Source organism: Podarcis filfolensis, assembly GCF_964270895.1.
Source record: "Podarcis filfolensis genome assembly, chromosome: 2".
Lineage (NCBI taxonomy): Eukaryota > Metazoa > Chordata > Lepidosauria > Squamata > Lacertidae > Podarcis > Podarcis filfolensis.
The window spans coordinates 41,748,139-41,765,817 of NC_139605.1; the positions used below are offsets into that span (position 1 = coordinate 41,748,139).

Consider the following 17,679-nt stretch of genomic DNA (forward strand, 5'->3'; position numbering starts at 1 on the left):
CCCAAGAAACCAGAGGCCTTTCTCTTGGGTATTGTCGGCCAAGGGGTGTTAAAGACGGATATAACTTTCTTTATGTATGCTACAACAGCAGCTAGAATACTCATTGCGAAGTACTGGAAGACGCAAGAATTACCCACACTGGAAGAATGGCAGATGAAGGTGATAGACTACATGGGCTTAGCAGAAATGACGAGCAGAATCCGAAACCAGGGAAGAGAAGCAGCGCAAGAAGAATGGAAAAAATTCAAGGACTATTTAAAGAAATATTACAAAGTTAATGAAAGTTAGAATGATGTTGGACTGGAAAGTAAATGGTTGCTATTAGCAATGGTTAAGACAAGGAGAATAAGGAAGAATAGTCTAAATTTAAATTAAAATAAGGGAAGATTTGCTGAACAATCGATAAGAATTTGGAATACAGAAAGGGGAGGCATGAGGAAGTCGGGGAAGATAGGATATGAAATTAGGATATGAAATGATACATGTTTTTTGTTCTGTTTTTGTCTTTGTATGTTTGTTTGTTGTGTTGTGTTTATATGGAAAAAATAAAAATATTATAAAAAAAAAATATTTTAATTTTGGACAGTTTGTTAAAATTTAATAATAATAAAAAAGAATAAAAATGAAAAAATAGAACAATAGGATTCAGAATGCAGCAGTCTGATTGGCCCACAGGAGCCAATCCAGCTCCAGGTGGAAGTGAATCCGCAACCTGATTGGCCTACAGGTGAATCCCGGAATTAGCCAATCACGTGGGGCCCATCGTGTAAATAATGTATATGAAGGAGACATTCTGGGGGAACTTCCATTCCTCCTCACCACTATGAGCTGAATAAAGAGCATGAAATCCACTCTCGACTCTGAGTATATTTCACCTGTCACTTTCCTTATCGAAAAAGTCTGATCTTTGGAGGGAAATCAGTTTGTTGCACGTGACCTCATCACCTTTAATTTGCTTGAATGCAATTGAATCCCATCCCCAAATAAGAGGCAGTCTGGAAGTGCCTCCACATTTCTTTACCTGAATGGCCCAAGAAGGGAATAGAATTAAACAGGTTTGGATGTAGATGATCCATTTGCCTACAAACAGGGTGCCATTTACTCAGAACTGTTTCCAGATGCTGGCATCAATGGGCCTTTGCCAAGGCTTACATCCCTGTAGGGGTGCAGTACCAGTCTCTGGAGACGCCTTCCCCCGTTTCTCCCCGTCTTTGCACTTGCTGTCCATTCACACATGCACTCACATTCTCTTTTAAATCCAAGCATAAAAACAAGCATTATAGCATATCAAGACTATCTCTAGCGTGAGGATATTTAGTTTGGAGGGGGTGGATTGCAAACTAAATAAGGTCCCAGTATTATGAAAACATTTAAAAGAGAACTAGAGTTTTCTTTCAGTTTACATTTTAATTAAGTCCTTTTGCCGACATGACACTGACTTCTGAAAGCCGTACCAAAATAAAATAAAATTCTAACTCCTCTGGTTTTTGTAGGCATTAAGATGCCAGTCTCTTTGAGTGGTAGTTGACCAAGTCCTACTCAGAACAGACTGACTGAAATCCATGTACTTAAGTTAGTCGTGTCCATTCATTCCAGCAAGTCTAAGTATGTCTTAGTTGGATACCACCCTTTTTTTTTATTTCCATCAGTTGCAGCAATGTTGATCAAGCAATTACTGGATAAAGCACACATTTTTCCGATTCCCTCGAATAAAAAGGTGGAAAGTTTCCTTTCCCCACCTGTGCAAGAGATAGACCAGCAATGGCTCAAACACAGGGATGCTATGTATCACATTTCAAAAGGTACTACGGCAGTCGTAAATGCAAGTTTAGAATACACAAATACTTACAAATTAGAAGAAACCATACCTTTAGCACCTACAACTGGGGAAGAAAGGGAGTAGCCATACAACTACATTATGGTCCCTTGAACTCAGCAGCCCCACAGAAAAGCAGAAGGAATGCTGAGAACCAAAATGTGCCTACAAAATTATTCTGAAGTTGCAATATGTAATCAGCATACTTTGGAATGGATCCACTGACTTATTAGGGATACTCTGGAGTAAGCGTACAATAGGCTACAGGCAGGGATGGGGAAACTGTGGCCTTCCAGATGATGCAGAACTGCAACTCCCATCATCCCTGGCTGTTGGCCATGCCAATTGGGGCTGATGGGAACTGGAGTCCAACAACTGTTGGGGAGCCACAGTTTCCCAACCACGAGGCTACTGCCTAAGTACCCATACCACTCACTGTAAATTATAGCTACTGTAGACTCGACAATGATGTTTGCTGTGTGTTTCTTGGTATGGGAGATTTTCAGAAACCTCATTAATGTGTGTGGTTTTTTTGTTTTGTTTTGGTTTGGTTTTTTTAAAAAAGAGCATCACAAATAAGAAGATGAAACAAACCTGGTTCAGAAACTTCACTCAGCTAAAGAGCTGAAACTGCAAATGAGTACAAATACCTAGAAGAAGGAAGGCTGATCATATTTTCTAAGCTCTGGTCCAATAAACTTGAAAATGCATCTGATAAAGAATTCACTTTAGAGTACCCTAATTAGATTTTATTTTTACATGTAGACATTCCCCCCCTCCCCTCCCAGCCAAGACATTACCATTCACAGAATTCACAGAATTCATTAAGAAACTCAATTATTTACATCAAAATAACTCAGCAGAACAAACAATTAAGAAAAGAGCTGAGAAAACAGCTCATCCCAACTTTAACCTGAATTGGATCACTTGTGCATCTATCTACATACAGCATTATTGCTTGGAGAAAGTCCCATCTAGATGGAAAAAAATGGCTCCAGAAATGGCTCCGCTTGGTTTATTAACTGCACAGAAAGATCACTTTTCACAGGGAATATGCTAACCGCTTGAATCAGGAACAGTCCTGTTGATTTCAGTAGACCTAAGCTCTGTGTGTGTGTTTGTTTAGTACATAGTCAGTGAATTTCCCCCTTGAGTCTGAATCCCGAAACCAGTTACCCCAAAATTGTTTGAATACTACAACCATAAAAAAACCTTTCCTGATTCAAATCAGATTATACCAATTATTTCAGCATTACTGACTATTAAGGCAGTACATACGTAAGAAATGGAGCTCTTAAGGGATACAAAAACTCATCCATAATAAATCAGTGTAAACATTGCAGAGTTGCAGATTCTCCCAAACTTCCGTGCCCTTAAAATTTTATGCATTGCCTTCCTTCTCTGCTGAAATCATAAATTGATGAGCGACATAAACAGCACTTTAGCAACCACCTGGATCCTAAGAATCATTTGTAACAATTGTTTATCATGCAAGGCCATATATACTAAGAGGCAGGAACATCCCTTCGCTCTCAGTCTATGAAGTTTTGCTCCTTACTGATTTTTCCTATATGTTTCAAGATGAATGTCATTGGCATCTACATTCCAATTAGCCAGATATTATGCTAGATCACATAACACAGCTGCTGCATAAACCTAGGAGTGGCCAGTACATTCTGTGATAATAGAGTTTTCTGAATTGAGGTCATAGTCTAGTTAATATATAAATAATTATATTACATGTATGCTAAAGGTAAAGGCCAATGGATATGCAGGGTACATACTTTCCGGATAATTCAGGAACTTCGCAAAGAAATTCACTAAAGTCAGAAAGAATCTGAAAGATCTGTCCTTCTTCCAGCTTCTTCTCATGTTACTAGATTTACAATTCAATGAAAAATTACCAAAGACAGTCTAAGAAATGGGTACATTTCTGGCAAGGTAAGATAGGTCAGAGGCTCTCCCGACTCTGTCTAGCTAGCATGCATGTTATCTAGCCCAACTTGGATAGAAAGGAGTGGGAAACGTTATCAAAAAATAGACGGAAAGTGCCTGAACGAAAAAATTAGAGTCATAAATCTGATGGCTCTTTTACTACACCCAAAATATCTGGATAATGTAAACTTTATTGGACTTTATCGGACTCAGTATCCCATGAGCCACCTCACTGACGGTCCTACAAATTAAATATATCAATTAATCTGGTTTCTTCAGGGATTTTGGCACAGTCACCAAGTTCTGTATGAGACCCCTGAGAATTGATCAAATCAGCAGTATTTCATCATAACTGAAACATCTAGCTTAAGGGTTCAACTTGACAGTGGGCAGTTCAAGCCAGCTTCTTATTGTGATCCATATTCTGCACCGTAGCTAAAAACTCCAGGAGGAGCTTTGCCGTCTTCCTGGGCCGTTCCACGACTACCGAGTGTCCACAGTTTTCCAGAATGTGTACCTGACAGCCAGGAATCGATTTTGCTAGGATGTCCGCTCCTGAAACATCTAGGACCTAGACGAGGAGAAAAAGGATTCAACGAAAGAGGAACTGGTGTCACTCATGTGGACGACATGCTTGTCAAAAGACTGTGGAAACATGCCAAAGGGGAAGCAGAGGGAAACCTTTTGCTCAGTTCCTTGGCCTGGATCAGAAAAACTGTCAGAAGAAGCATTCCATAAAGGCTAGCATTGTGATATAATGTGCCCCTTTAGGATGGCGCGTTTTGTTTTGTTTTAATTAAGACTGATGTTTAAACAAAGTTGGCTCTAATGGAACGCCCAATACAAATAGCAAGGGCATGTGGGGTATTTTTTTGGGGGGGTGTGATCTTTATTTGGATTGCAGAGGAGGTGTCAAAGCTGCACCCCAGGTTCTGATCAGAGCCCCCACACTCTTACCATTCACTCTTGCATTCACACAACTGCTAACTGATCCAGTTGTGCCATGGTTAGTTTGGCCCATATGAAAACAGTAGCCGAGCAACACTTGACCAAACTGAAGGAGGAAACCAAGGAAAACGGGGATGCAAAAACAAAGAAGACACACACTCACACTCCCAACAGCTGAGCACTAAACCTGAATTTAATATATAACCCAAACACTGTATTGGTGTATCCCCCAGATTTGCATCAACCCACATTCGTTTTTTCCTGATGACAGTTCATTTCTATGGTGCCAAACCACAGGAAGACTTCATGCCGTAAGAAATCTCACACAGATCTGTCTCCTGCTCCATCTCGATCTCCCAAGACCTCTGCCCTGCCCTCAGTTCCCCACAGATTTCCTCCTTGCCTGCAGATCTGTAGCTAAAGACTGCCCCATTCAACAATCACACTGTTTCAGTCTGTGTGTGTGGCATAAGCACATGAGCATACACAGAAACCACAGTGAGCTACCATTTCCCCACGAACAAACACATCATGGACAAATGTTAAAACTGCCTATTGGTCTCATGAGAACGGCTGTCAGTGTTGGAACTTCTTGACATTTGAAGCAGCTCATCATGGTCAACTCTTGTGGACCAAAAATATCTCAGCTTGCAGGGCTGATTTGTACCCGCTCCAGCATTGCTGCAGTTGCTCAGCAACTAGGGACAGGCATGCTTGGGGAGAAGAGAAAGAGATCAACTCCCAGCAGGAAATAGGATACGATTGTTGGAGGCTTTCTGAACACTACATATTCTTAGCCCCCAAACCAATTTCTGTACCTGCTCATCCAAATCAGCCTTGCTTAGATTCAGCTTTGCCCCCCCATCCCCCCCCCGCACCGGCGCTACTCCATACACAATCATTTCCTCCTCCTACTCACTGATAATTTCTTCACATTCCCCTCATTTCCTTCCCGTAGTTAACATTTTTCAGCTTTCTTCTTAACTGTGCCAGCAAATCATAGAACAGTTCCCCTTTTTAGTTGTCATGGCAATGTCTCTCTCGCTAACTTACAGATCTTGTGCTAATGGTACCTTTTCTCAAAACACATTTGGAACTCGGGGTGAATTGGTATTCGGCGCAACCTTTTTTTAAAAAAAATAATCATACAACCCTCACTCATCCCTCATCCAACCGTTTTGTACAGGTGTGGGAGCACAACATTCCCATTCAATTCAATGGAGCCAGCAAATTTGTATACACAGGAATATGCGCACGGGTCTGCTACCTCTGCCGAAATGAATGGGGAAATCTTTGAGCACATGTAAGAGTTTGGCGTGTCCAATGGAGAAGGAATGGGCAGATCAGTCGATTTGCACCTTGAGTCTGTGTACGCTCCATATTTTTATAGCACACAAACATACAACCCAAAGAATCCTGGGAACTATAGTCAGTTAATGGTGCTGGGAATTGTAGCTCCGTTAGAGGAACAAGTGCAGTTTGAATGCGCGCATTCATTAAAAAGCGAGTTCTGTCCCATGATTATTATTTTTAACTATATAAAACTTGTATTTAAATATGTATTTTACCGTTTAAATACATATTTTACTTCAGCGTATGCAATTCTAAATGTATTTCACCCAAAAATGCATTTTTATTTTTACACATTTCATTAAGTTTTTTTAGAAGGGGGAAATCTGAAGAATAATGGTGTTCTGATCTGCACAAGGCACAAATTACGTCCGTCTCTTTAAAAATGTGGACCAACAAAATTCTCCTCTGCCTCTATGTGCAATTCTCTTATCCAATATCATCCCCTCATCTCCCACTACATTTAATCAAGACAAAAGTCCACTTGAGCAGGCAGGGATCTTTCGTTCTCACACATTACATAGAAGGAAAATGAGCGGTAGAAGACAGGTGCAAATGCAGCTTTCCTAATCTGATGAGGTGGAATTTGGTCTTACACCATATAGCACGTTTGCTAATCTTTAAGTTGCCGTCGTTATCTGCCTGCTCTCCCTATTGGTTACTCTGCTGTTCTAATTTATCTTTACATGTTGCACTAAGGAGAGAAGAGGAGAAGGAAGCAGAAACAAATTGGCTGAGGCACCTGATCTTGCTTTCCCCAGATGATCTGCGTTGCAGCTTTGATCTTGCTCATGTTTTCATAAAGCGAGTTGACGGACTTCTCATCTGCAATCTCAAAAAACACTTTCCAGAAGAGGAAAAAGGAGGAGGAGGAGAGAGAGAGAAAATCAGTCTAGCTCAGCTTCATTGCACACAACTCAAATTTTAACGAGCTGGGTTTTTTTAACCTTTTACTCCTATCTCCCCGCCCAAAGAAAACCACTGTGCAGTTTGGGTCAATGAAACAGCAGAAAGAAGAAAAAGATTTCCCACAGTATAAATAACAAAAGGAAAACCTTCCTGGCCAGAGAGGAGAGAGGGATGTGCGCAAAAGCCTTTGGAGGAAGTTCCCTTTCTTCAAAGTCACTTGATGTGTGGCTGACATCAAAATCTGCATCCCCACGTCCTGTTCTTCACCACCCACCCCAACACTTCCCTATATAGTTTAGGCCATAGGTGGGAATCCGTGCCCTTGCAGAAATTGCTGGACTACAACTCCCATCATCCCTGACCACTGACCATGCTGGCTGTGATTGATGGGGTTTGGAGTCTAATTTTATCTGGAGGACCACAGGTTCTCCACCCCTAAGCTATGTGCCTGCAATTCCAAACCTCTGCTGTGAGACACAACAGTCAAACAGAACCTCAAGATCCAGGAGGCTGTTGATCTGGTTATACTTGATTCCAGGGGACAGTGTCTGGCGTGGCAGGAATGGGGAACTTGTGGCCTCCCAGGTGTTATTGCACCACAATCCCCATCAGCCCCAGAAAAGAATTAATCAGTTTGCAGGCCCCTCAACCTAGAAAATTGCAGGAGTTCTGCATGACAATCTTCCCGCCTTTTCCACAGGTTAACACTCCAGTCGCTCACATGACAAGTCGTGAGGCGGCATGCACAATGCTCCCTGTCCATGCTTTGGGGTTTGTTTGTTTTTGGCCTAACATGAACGTGCCTTGTTATTTCAGCACAGAAAGTCATGCCCAAAAGGTATAACCTAGAAGAATGGCAGAACTTAGAGGGAGAAGGACAGCATAGAGAAATGGCATGTGTCAATGACGTTCACCACAACATGGTGGTGGTGAAGCAGTGGAACAGGCGTACACACTGTGGAAAGAATGTTAGAAAGTGGGGCCGAAGCGCTAGCCTTACAAACAGTTGAACTAATGCAGTAAACCCCACGTGTGAATGCAGCTGTGGTCCCACTGATTCTGGAGGGCCAGGGGTTGTCTCCATCTCTGTGTATGACCATGAGGTTAGTTTCTGGCCTGTAAACTTCCCAAGGGTATATGGCTGGTTGCTGTTGGCAACAATAAAATAATAAAATAAAATAAATAAAATAAGACCGGGTGCACCTTTGGTCTGAGGCAGAGCAGTTCTCCTTTCGTTCCTATGGTGGCATACACAAAGCCTCAGCAATCCCCACTGTTTCATTTCCTTAAAGACGTTTTTAACAGGTATGCTGCTTCAATACTGGGCCAAGCTGCCGTCCCATGGGCCTTAAAACCAAATCACGCCATGGGGAGTGGGGGGTGCAGGTAAGCATTTGACCCACGGTGTAGCCTGCACCTTCAGATAACAGAAGCGACCAGCACCAATTCCAATCCCAAGCTAGAGAAATGACATGATGCACTTACATTTGCGGTAGAAGTCATTGTGCGGGATGCGGACATCGACGAGGCCCTGCAGGATCTACAAACACATAATGGCGTCTTAGAAGAATGGCTTGTGGAGGGCAAGGCTCTCAGGGGCTTCTAGCCACTATGGCTATACTCTGCCTCCACTGTCAGAGGCATCGTGCTTCTCCACACCAGGTGGGGAGAGTGTTGCTGTGCTCAGGTCCTGCTGGCAGGCTTCCCACATGCATCTGGTTGGGCACTGTGAGACAGCATGATGCTGGACCAGACAGGCCCCTGGCCTGAACAAGCAGGGCTCTTATTACGTCCCTATGTTTCGTAACAGGGCAAGCACACCATGTCCATCTGCTCCCCCTCTCTTTCCCAGTAGGAGAGGTTTTCTGGACACACCACAGAACCCATGCTGGCAATCAGGACGCAGCCGAGGCGTAAACCCGCTTGGAGACACACTGCAGCAAGTAGAGGCAGGGAACCTGGGCAAAGAAGCTTTGGGGCTGCTAGAAGGATGAGAGCCAACATGGAATGCACTCAAACTAAAGATTACAAATCTGTAGGGCACGGTGGGGGAACCTGAGGCCTTCCAGAAGTTGCTGGACTACAACTCCTATTGTCCCCAACCACTAGGCACGCTGGCTAGGGAGGGGGGAAGGTGAAGGGCCTCAGGTTCCTCATCCAAACTGTAAGGGGAGGGGGGCAAATCTTCCACATAGAGAAAGTTAAAATCCTGCTTCTGAAAGATTGCCGAGGGGAGGCTGAATCACAGCTCTGCACAATTTTTAAAGCAATTGTTTCACACTTTGCTTGCCCTGTGTAAACCCACGCAGATCAGACTTCAAGGGAAATCAGGTTTCCCTGTCAGGGAAAGCTTGGCTCTTCAAACAGGCTGCACACACATACACACCACATCCATTTCACTTGTTCTTCCCAATTTTAAAAATCATATCTTACATATAACACCTCGGTATCTATCTGCTCTCTGTACAAACACCCACATGGCTACTAAGGAAGATTCAGCACAGAGCTTGAGAAAGGTGGGGAAGAATTAATGCTGTGGAGAAGGAAAGCAATACCAACCAGATGAAAATTTAAAACACAATCTGAAGCAAGTGGTGCTGAGTTCAGCAGCACACTCCCAGAAGGCTGCGAATAGGGTTGCAGTTGTGTGAGGGCCTATTATATCGGCCATCGTCCTAAAAGTAGGGCTGTCCCTTGCTATGTTGCGTGAGTGTGTGTTATATAACCTGGACTCTCCTTGGAGGCTGTTGTGATGAGGTCCTACACTTCCAAATTTATCAGTACACCGTGGGTTAGGTTCAAATCCATGGCTTTCAAAATCCGCTAGACCTCATGGATTTTGAGATAAGGAATTATATCTGAAGCTCAGAAACCAGAAAGCTAAACAGGAGGTGTACAAGATTGTGTTAATTTCCAAGTGTTACAATTTGTACAGTTGATTTGTGACTGAGGTACTGATTCACGGTGGGTTTTGCTTTTTAAGTTGGAAAAAAAATAGGACTTCCTATTATCAAGCCTACCTAGGAACCAGGAAGCAGCTGTACAGGTGCTGAACTAAAATTTTAATGATTAAAGGGGCAGAATTCATTCATAAATAGTAACTGAAGCCCTTCCTTTTTCAACAAGACCTATAATTGGATTTTTTTTTGGGGGGGGGGTTAAACCCCAGTCTGCAGATGTGTTAGATTTGAAACTGTCTTTACAGAGGAAATCGTTTCATTTTTACATAGGAAACACTTCTTGTTTTTATTGCTGTTGTATTCGTTGTCAAATTGCTTTAAGGCACTTTATAGGAAGCGATTCACAAATGGAATTCATTCATTAAAATGCATGTTACCTCAGAATTGATACAAGCCAACCAGTTAGGAGGCCGCATCGTGGGTGGCGGGGGGGTGTGTGTGTGGATACTGTACTTTGCTTTAATCAAATGTTTACCAAGGCAGCAACCAGCCTCAACTTAAGAAGAACAGCCTTGGGGTGGGGGTGAGGGGGCTAGAGAAGATTCCCAATTAAGGGCGCCTCTGCCATTCACACTTCTCACCTGCTGGGGCACTTTGAAGCGTACGTAAGAGCAAAGCTTTAACATTTCTGCCATTTCCTCCGGGGTGGATGGAATCAGGGGAATCTGGCTGAGGGACTTAGACTCCTTCAGCTCCCTCAGTAGTTTAACAAATTTGCTTTCCGCGACAGGCGGCAGCCCTGCAGGAAAAAAGAGAAGAACAGCCATATGCTGAGCTTCAGAAGCAACGCAATAGGTAGGCGGCCTTGACAAGCCTTTAATTCCTCCAACAATCCTTCCAGAGAAAACATGCCAATTATTTCTTAAAGTCACAAGCAAGGAAGGAGGGGGTGGGGGGTGTCAGGACCTGACTTAATCTTACCTCCCAAGTACAGAACCACCACGTTCGTCACGTAGGGTGAAATGACACTTTGAGTTGCACACATGGCTGTCCCCAAGGCACCTCCTGCATGTTTGGATTCCTCTTGGGATAACAAAGGCAAAGATAGCCAGGGTGGGGCCCTCCAGATGTATCTGGACTACAATTCCCATCATCCCTGGCCATTGACTGGGACTGACAGGAGTTCAGTGATCCAAGCTCTGGGGCAGGCATAGGCAAACTCCGGTCCTCTAAGTGACTACAATTCCCATCATCCCTGACCACTGGTCCTGTTAGCTAGGGATGATGGGAATTGTAGTTCCAAAACATCTGGAGGACCAGAGTTTGCCTATGCCTGCTCTGGGGGATACCGTGTCAGCCACCTTTCATCTAGGGTGACTCAGACTAGTGGTGAGCTGCGTTTCCCAACCATTGCTGGGTGCTGCTGCTGGTGGAGGGCCTGCAGGATGCTCAGCACTTTGATGTGTTGACATTATGATTAGGAAGAAGGTAGTTAGACACTGATTTCCTCTTTCCAATAACAGCCACGTGTCTGTTATAACAGAATGGGACTTTTCTGTAGCAGCTCCTCATTTGTGGAATGTTCTCCCCAGGAAGATTTGCCTGGCTCCTTCATCAGCATCAGAATTTATTATTTATACCTCGCCCATCTGGCTGGGTTTCCTCAGCCACTCTGGGCGGCTCCCAACACAATATTAAAAACACAATAAAACATCAAACATTAAAAACTTCACTAAACAGGGCTGCCTTCAGACGTCTTCTAAAAGTCAGATAGTTGTTTATTTCCTTGACATCTGATGGGAAGAGGGCGTTCCACAGGGCAGGCATCACTACCGAGAAGGCCCTCTGTCTGGTTCCCTGTAACCTCACTTTTGCAGTGAGGGAACTGCCAGAAGGCCTCAGCATCGGACCTGTGTCCGGGCTGAAAGATGGGGAAAGAGACACTCCTTCAGGTATACTGGGCCAAGGTTGTATAGGTATTAATGATGATGATGTAGGCCTGCCCTTAACTACAAGGGCACGGGGATTGCCAAGGTAGCAAGCACACGAATGCTGCTTTTACCTAGTGTCTTAACGTGTAAACATTGAGCCTAATTCTAGCTTTTAATAGGAGGTGTGGAACAAAACTGGATGAATCCTGAGCCAAAGTGATGTGTCTTGGAGGGTTTGGCAGCTTGTTAGGGAATAAAGCGGGATGTCTATGAGGTAGTACAAATCAAAGCTGGGTTCCCTGAAGCACTTTGTGGTACCTCAGTGATCCGGAGATAAAGAAAGGTGCATATTAGCATCTGTTGAAAAGTAAAGTACAGGTTACCCTATGAAAACATGACATCAGGGTGGAGAGATGTGGGAAGGAGTAGCAAGCACCACAATGGAGAGAAGCAGGAAGAAGAGCCTCACTGTGGCTGACAAGTTAGTCTTGTAAGAGTGAATGAACTTACCTAAAAAGTCAATCCCTTTTTGTTCCCTCCACAATCAACTTTACAAGGTACCTAGAACAAACACCCCTGGACTTCTCTTTTGTTTGCAACTTGACATGTGTTAATCAATTGCACTCCCAAACTGTAAAGGCTACCCTTTCAGGGAAACCCCTGTGGCAATCCTTCTGAAATCTGGCAGGATTCACACCTTCAGAAGGAGAGTCCTTGTCTACGGATTTAATCCAATTCTGATCCAAAATAAAGTTTTAGATGTTTCCTTTTAAAGGGGGCGGGTAGGGGAGAATGAAGCTGTCCAGCACAACACCCCCTGGACATATTTGCTTATAATTTGGCAGGCTTTAGCCACTCAGGAGCAGCTACAAGTTCTGCAAATTTCATTCACTTCTGCCAAAAGAATTGGGAGGCAGGTAGTGGTGACAAAAAGAAGAGGACTTAGACTGACCACAGCCCCAATCACAGAACCATAGGGCTGAAAGAGACCCTGAGGGTCATCTAATCCAACCCCCTGCCAGGCAGGAATCTCAACTAAAGCATCCGTGTCAGGTGGCCATTCCACCAGGCAGCCAAAGCACCTTTGACATGAGCAGACTGTTTTCCAAAGCACCAGGTCAGGAACCAATCAACTCCTGTGGTTGGTGCACATCCTGAGTATTTAAATTCACCAGACACATCGACCGTGGACACATCTCCTGCCTCAGGAGGCGAAGTTCATTTGTGGCACTCACCCGCAGGGCATACAAGACTTAAGCTGCAGATCTCCGCTGGGTACTGAGCAGCATAAACTCCTGCAACGTTTCCGCCCATGGAAGTTCCAATTAGATGGAAGGGTTTCCTGTTCAGATTGATACATTCAACAAACTGAAAAGATAAAAAAAACCAACACTTGGGTTACTAGGGGGCAGGCAGCAATTGCAGTAGAGTTGGGAGAGATGAGGGGAACTGGCTTGGAAATTAATACTCACACAAGTAATAGCGCATGAGATTCAGCACCATAACAGATGTTAAGGGGCAGCCCAGAGGAAGTTAGATTATGCACAGTGCCCTACCTGGCTCTTCTTTCAGTAGTATTAAGAAAGTATTAGTGTTGCTTATGCTTGGGGGGAATTGGCTTAACTGTGCTGGGAAGAAGAAGAAGAAGAAGAAGAAGAAGAAGAAGAAGAAGAAGAAGAAGAAGAAGAAGAAGAAGAGGAGGAGTAGTAGTAGTAGTAGTAGTAGTTTGGATTTGATATCCCGCTTTATCACTACCAAAGGAGTCTCAAAGCGGCTAACATTCTCCTTTCCCTTCCTCCATCACAACAAACACTCTGTGAGGTGAGTGAGGCTGAGAGACTTCAAGAAGTGTGACTAGCACCCAGCAGCTGCATGTGGAGGAGCAGGGAAGCGAACCCAGTTCCCCAGATTACGAGTCTATCGCTCTTAACCACTACACCACACTGGCTCTCAGAGCAGGTATTGCAACTTTAACAGCAGCCAAATTCTATCCTAGGTCTGGGAAAGCTAAAAACAGGCATCAAAACCCTCTTCAGGTATTCAGAGCAAATGTGTGGAAAGGGTAGTGTTTATTTATCTCATTTATATCCCACCTTTCCTCCAAGCTGGCATACATGCTTCTCCGCTTCCTCACTGAATCCCCACAACAACCCTGTGAGTTAGATTAGGCTAAGAGACAGTGACTGGGCCAAGGTCACCCAGCAAGCTTCATGGACGAGTGGGGATTCAAACCTTGGTCTCCCAGGTCTTAGTCTGACATTCTAACCACTGCATCAGGCTGGCTTTCTGTGTGCACACAACCCCATCCTCTTTGTCCTCATCCCCACAGGAAAATTTTGCTCATCAGTCACGAAGGTCTGAAGGCATGTTCTAGGCATGTTCAGTGCGTAAGGAGTTAAAAGAGGGGAGGGGTGTGCAAAGAAGCCCCCGCCCCCAGCATCCCCATGAAAGTCAGCTTCACTTCAGACCTTCCCTTCCCATGCTGAGAGGGAAAATCTGATGAGGATGTCTACATGTGTCTGAGGGAATGAACATAGAATCCTTGAGATCCAAAACCCTGTTAAGACAAGGCTCCTGATCACAGGGAGTATTCTAAGTAAACTCTGATGATTCCTCCAATCTCCCTTCTGGGCATGCGTGGCCAACATGGAAAGGTTTGAATAAGCGCCCAACGTCCACAGTGACATTGTAGGTGGGACTTGTGGGTGCTCCCCTCCTCACCCTTCATTTTAGCCCTCAGGTAAACGGGGCTTCTGTCCCCAGGGGTCCAGAACAGGGGCCTTCAACACTGCTAAGTGGACAGACAGGAAAACCAGCACACCCTATGAACAGGCCCAAAGCAACTGAAAACAAACATCTTACCAGAAGGAAAGCTTGCGAGCTAAGAGTTTGATGGCTGTCCACTGATTCTCAGACCCTGGCTCTGAATTGTCTTTTCAATATATTTGATCCACTTATGTTAATGGAAATGCTGAGAGCATAAACAAGTCTGACAAAGCGGGCCACATATTAGCAGCTCAGCTGCTGACAGAAAGGAGGGGGCCATTTCTGCAAGGTAAAGAAGCTACTTCTTTGATAACTTCTCATAACTCAGGATGTACGGGAGATGGGATAGGAAGTGGAAGATATTAGCCATGCTCTGCAATTCAGTTCCTTTGGAATACAGTGGTACTTCGGGTTATAAACACCTCGGGTTACAAACATTTCGGGTTACAGACTCTGCTAACCCAGAAGTAGTATCTCGGTTTAAGAACTTTGCCTCAGGATGAGAACAGAAATTGCGCGCTGGCAGCGCGGCGGCGGGAGACCCCATTAGCTAAAGTGGTACCTCAGGTTAAGAACAGTTTCAGGTTAAGAACGGACCTGGTCTCATGAGACAGAGCATTTCACCAGGCCAGGGCCAGTGTTGAGAAGGCCCTGGCTCTGGTTGAGGCTAATCTAACTTCCTTAGGGCCCAGGACCTCTAGGGTGTTGCTCCATGGGGCATACCACGGAGGTCCCGTAGGTACAAGGGTTCTAGGCTGCGAAGGGCTTTAAAGGTCACCTGCCTTCAAATGGGAGCTCTTCCCTTTGTAAAGGAGGAAACAGTCACCTTACAACCTGCAAACCAATTCTTTTGTTCACTGATGGACTTAGATCTTCACAGAACAGGATGTGAAGAATTAAAGAGATTAAGGATTTGAGAGGCAGAACGCAGACAAGAGAATCTTTTGAGACTGTAAATAGCTGGCATGTCTGCTGGCCAGGAAGGAAGGAAGGAAGGAAGGAAGGAGAGAGCTTTCAGAAGGGAGAGTCGCTGTACTGAAATACTGGGATATATCTCCAGGGTTTTGCTGTAACCCATCTCCCATCACTCTTTGCAACGTTGCTTAATCTTCCCCAGACTCTCCAAATCAAAACACTAGTCACCTCCGAACAGTGAGTTCTGAATCAGTCCATGGACTCAAGAAGGTGGAACAGAGAGAACATCCCAAGCGTTTACAGGGTCATTTCTGGAGCATTTATTACCTGGTGTATTCGTTTCACTTGCCCATAGATTGAGTAGTCATCTAGGGATGAGCGAGTGGTACCCTCATGGCCAGGCATGTCAACACAAATCAAGTGCAGGTTCTTTGGAAGGAACTGCGGGAAACAAGTGTCATGTGGTTAGGATGGAGGAGAGATCACACCAGAAGCAAATCGGAACAAATTTCCAACCACTGCCATCATGGTGGAAGTGGAGCTGAGCAAGCACTGCATTGGCAACGGATGAATTGTATTAACACTGGCCCCATGCAAGCTGTTCCTTAAAAGCTAAAATATATGAAGAGAATTCTTATAAAAGAGAGGAAGAGAAGCATGCGCACATGCCGTTACCCCAAAGTCTTTTGTGTGAATCCTAATGTCCTCAGCATATGATAGATAGATAGATAGATAGATAGATAGATAGATAGATAGATATTAAGGCACTTTAGGCTAATCCCAAAGTAAGCAAGTAGGCAACCTTCCCTCCCAATCTCATCACAATCATTCATTTGCAGTTAGCAAGCAGCAGCCTCACAGGGATCGAAAATAGGAGTATTCTGAGCACAGGTGGCTCCGCAGTGGATGCAGAAGCGTGACAGCCCAAACTTTCCACGGAACTAACAGTGGGATGCTCATTTTGAGCAGCTGGCTTTCCATACTGAACAGGTGGGTGGCCAGGAAAGTGGTACCTACCTTTTCCCATGGTGAAAGCCAGGCATGATCCCAACCAAGTGGACCATTTGAACTTATCCTCAAGGCTGATTCACCTGTTACTTTTTCAGCATGGCTGATAGCACAAACCCACTGCTGGCACACTAATATATGGATTTTATATCACATGGGTGCTTCCCCTGTAGCAGCGCTGATGGAAGGAACACATGATCTGCAGTGGGAAGTCTGTGGCCTTCTGGGGGCTACTGCATTACAACTCCCAGCATCCCTGAACTTTGGGCTGATGGGAGCCTATCTACATACGGAGGGCGCAGATTCTCCACCTTTGGGATGTAATACATACACCGGATGCTGCACAAATCAGCCATAGGAAAGTGACAAGGGCACACTGGAATTGGCTGCAACTTAGCCCAAGAGCAGAACGTTGTCCCTCCCAGGTGAAACTGTTATTTCCTCATAGAGAAGGAGAAGTGTACCTTGACTACAGAAAGCCACATATCTTTGTGGGCCGAGAATCCATGCAGCATGAGCACAGAGGGCCGATGGCCAGGCCTCCCTCGGTAGGAGTAGCAGAACTGGTAGTCGTCGTAGTTCACGTATCGAACTTGCATGCCCAGGGCGCGGCGCCAGTACCTGACAGCAACAGGAGCGGGACAAAGGAGAAGGGTTGCAACACAGCAGCCTCAGCACAAGAGCAAAGCATTTCTGCAACGAATTCAAATCAGCACTGCCTGCTCCCCCACAGCGCGACTGCCACACTTGAACTTGTTTTTTAGGAACATCCAGTGTCAGACAGGCAGTCGCCTCCAGCCCTACCTGGTAATTGAACCTGGAACTTTCCACATGTGAAGCAGACTCTCCACCCTGAGCTACAGCCCCTGGCATCCCATGCCTTCCTTCCCACAAGGTTGTGAAATCACAACGTGACCCTCTCCCACTTTCCCTTGCGCCAATCTTTTTCACAGTTCTCCCTTTACTGAAACAACCAGAGCCGCCTCTCTAATCCCTTTGTAACAATTTCCCCTGCTTAGGCATTTAAAATAGCTTTACGGATTGATGAACCTTCCTGGCAAGCAATTTATCCCCACTCAGAAACGAACCAATGACATCTGCGCCCATGGGGAGCTAATCCTCCGAGTCAGCCAGAGTAACCGGGGTAATGAAGGCCTGCCTAGCAACAGGCAAAAAAGGCATGCTTTGGTAATAAGATAAT

General features: G+C 44.8%; 1 protein-coding gene across 7 annotated transcripts in view; it reads right to left on the reverse strand.

Moving 5' to 3' along the window:
• Positions 1 to 1,387: 1,387 nt before the first annotated feature.
• ABHD6 (abhydrolase domain containing 6, acylglycerol lipase) overlaps positions 1,388 to 17,679 on the reverse strand; it is a 40,154-nt gene continuing 23,862 nt past the window's right edge. For all 7 annotated transcript variants that reach the window (XM_083603124.1, XM_083603122.1, XM_083603121.1 and 4 more), the window contains exons 3-9: positions 16,943 to 17,099; positions 15,798 to 15,911; positions 13,025 to 13,157; positions 10,500 to 10,657; positions 8,444 to 8,498; positions 6,792 to 6,892; positions 1,388 to 4,322 (exon numbers count right to left, since the gene is read on the reverse strand). In XM_083603124.1, coding sequence (XP_083459250.1) covers positions 4,146 to 4,322; positions 6,792 to 6,892; positions 8,444 to 8,498; positions 10,500 to 10,657; positions 13,025 to 13,157; positions 15,798 to 15,911; positions 16,943 to 17,099 — 895 coding nt within the window. In that variant the 3' untranslated portion in view covers positions 1,388 to 4,145. The remainder of the gene's footprint in view (positions 4,323 to 6,791; positions 6,893 to 8,443; positions 8,499 to 10,499; positions 10,658 to 13,024; positions 13,158 to 15,797; positions 15,912 to 16,942; positions 17,100 to 17,679) is intronic.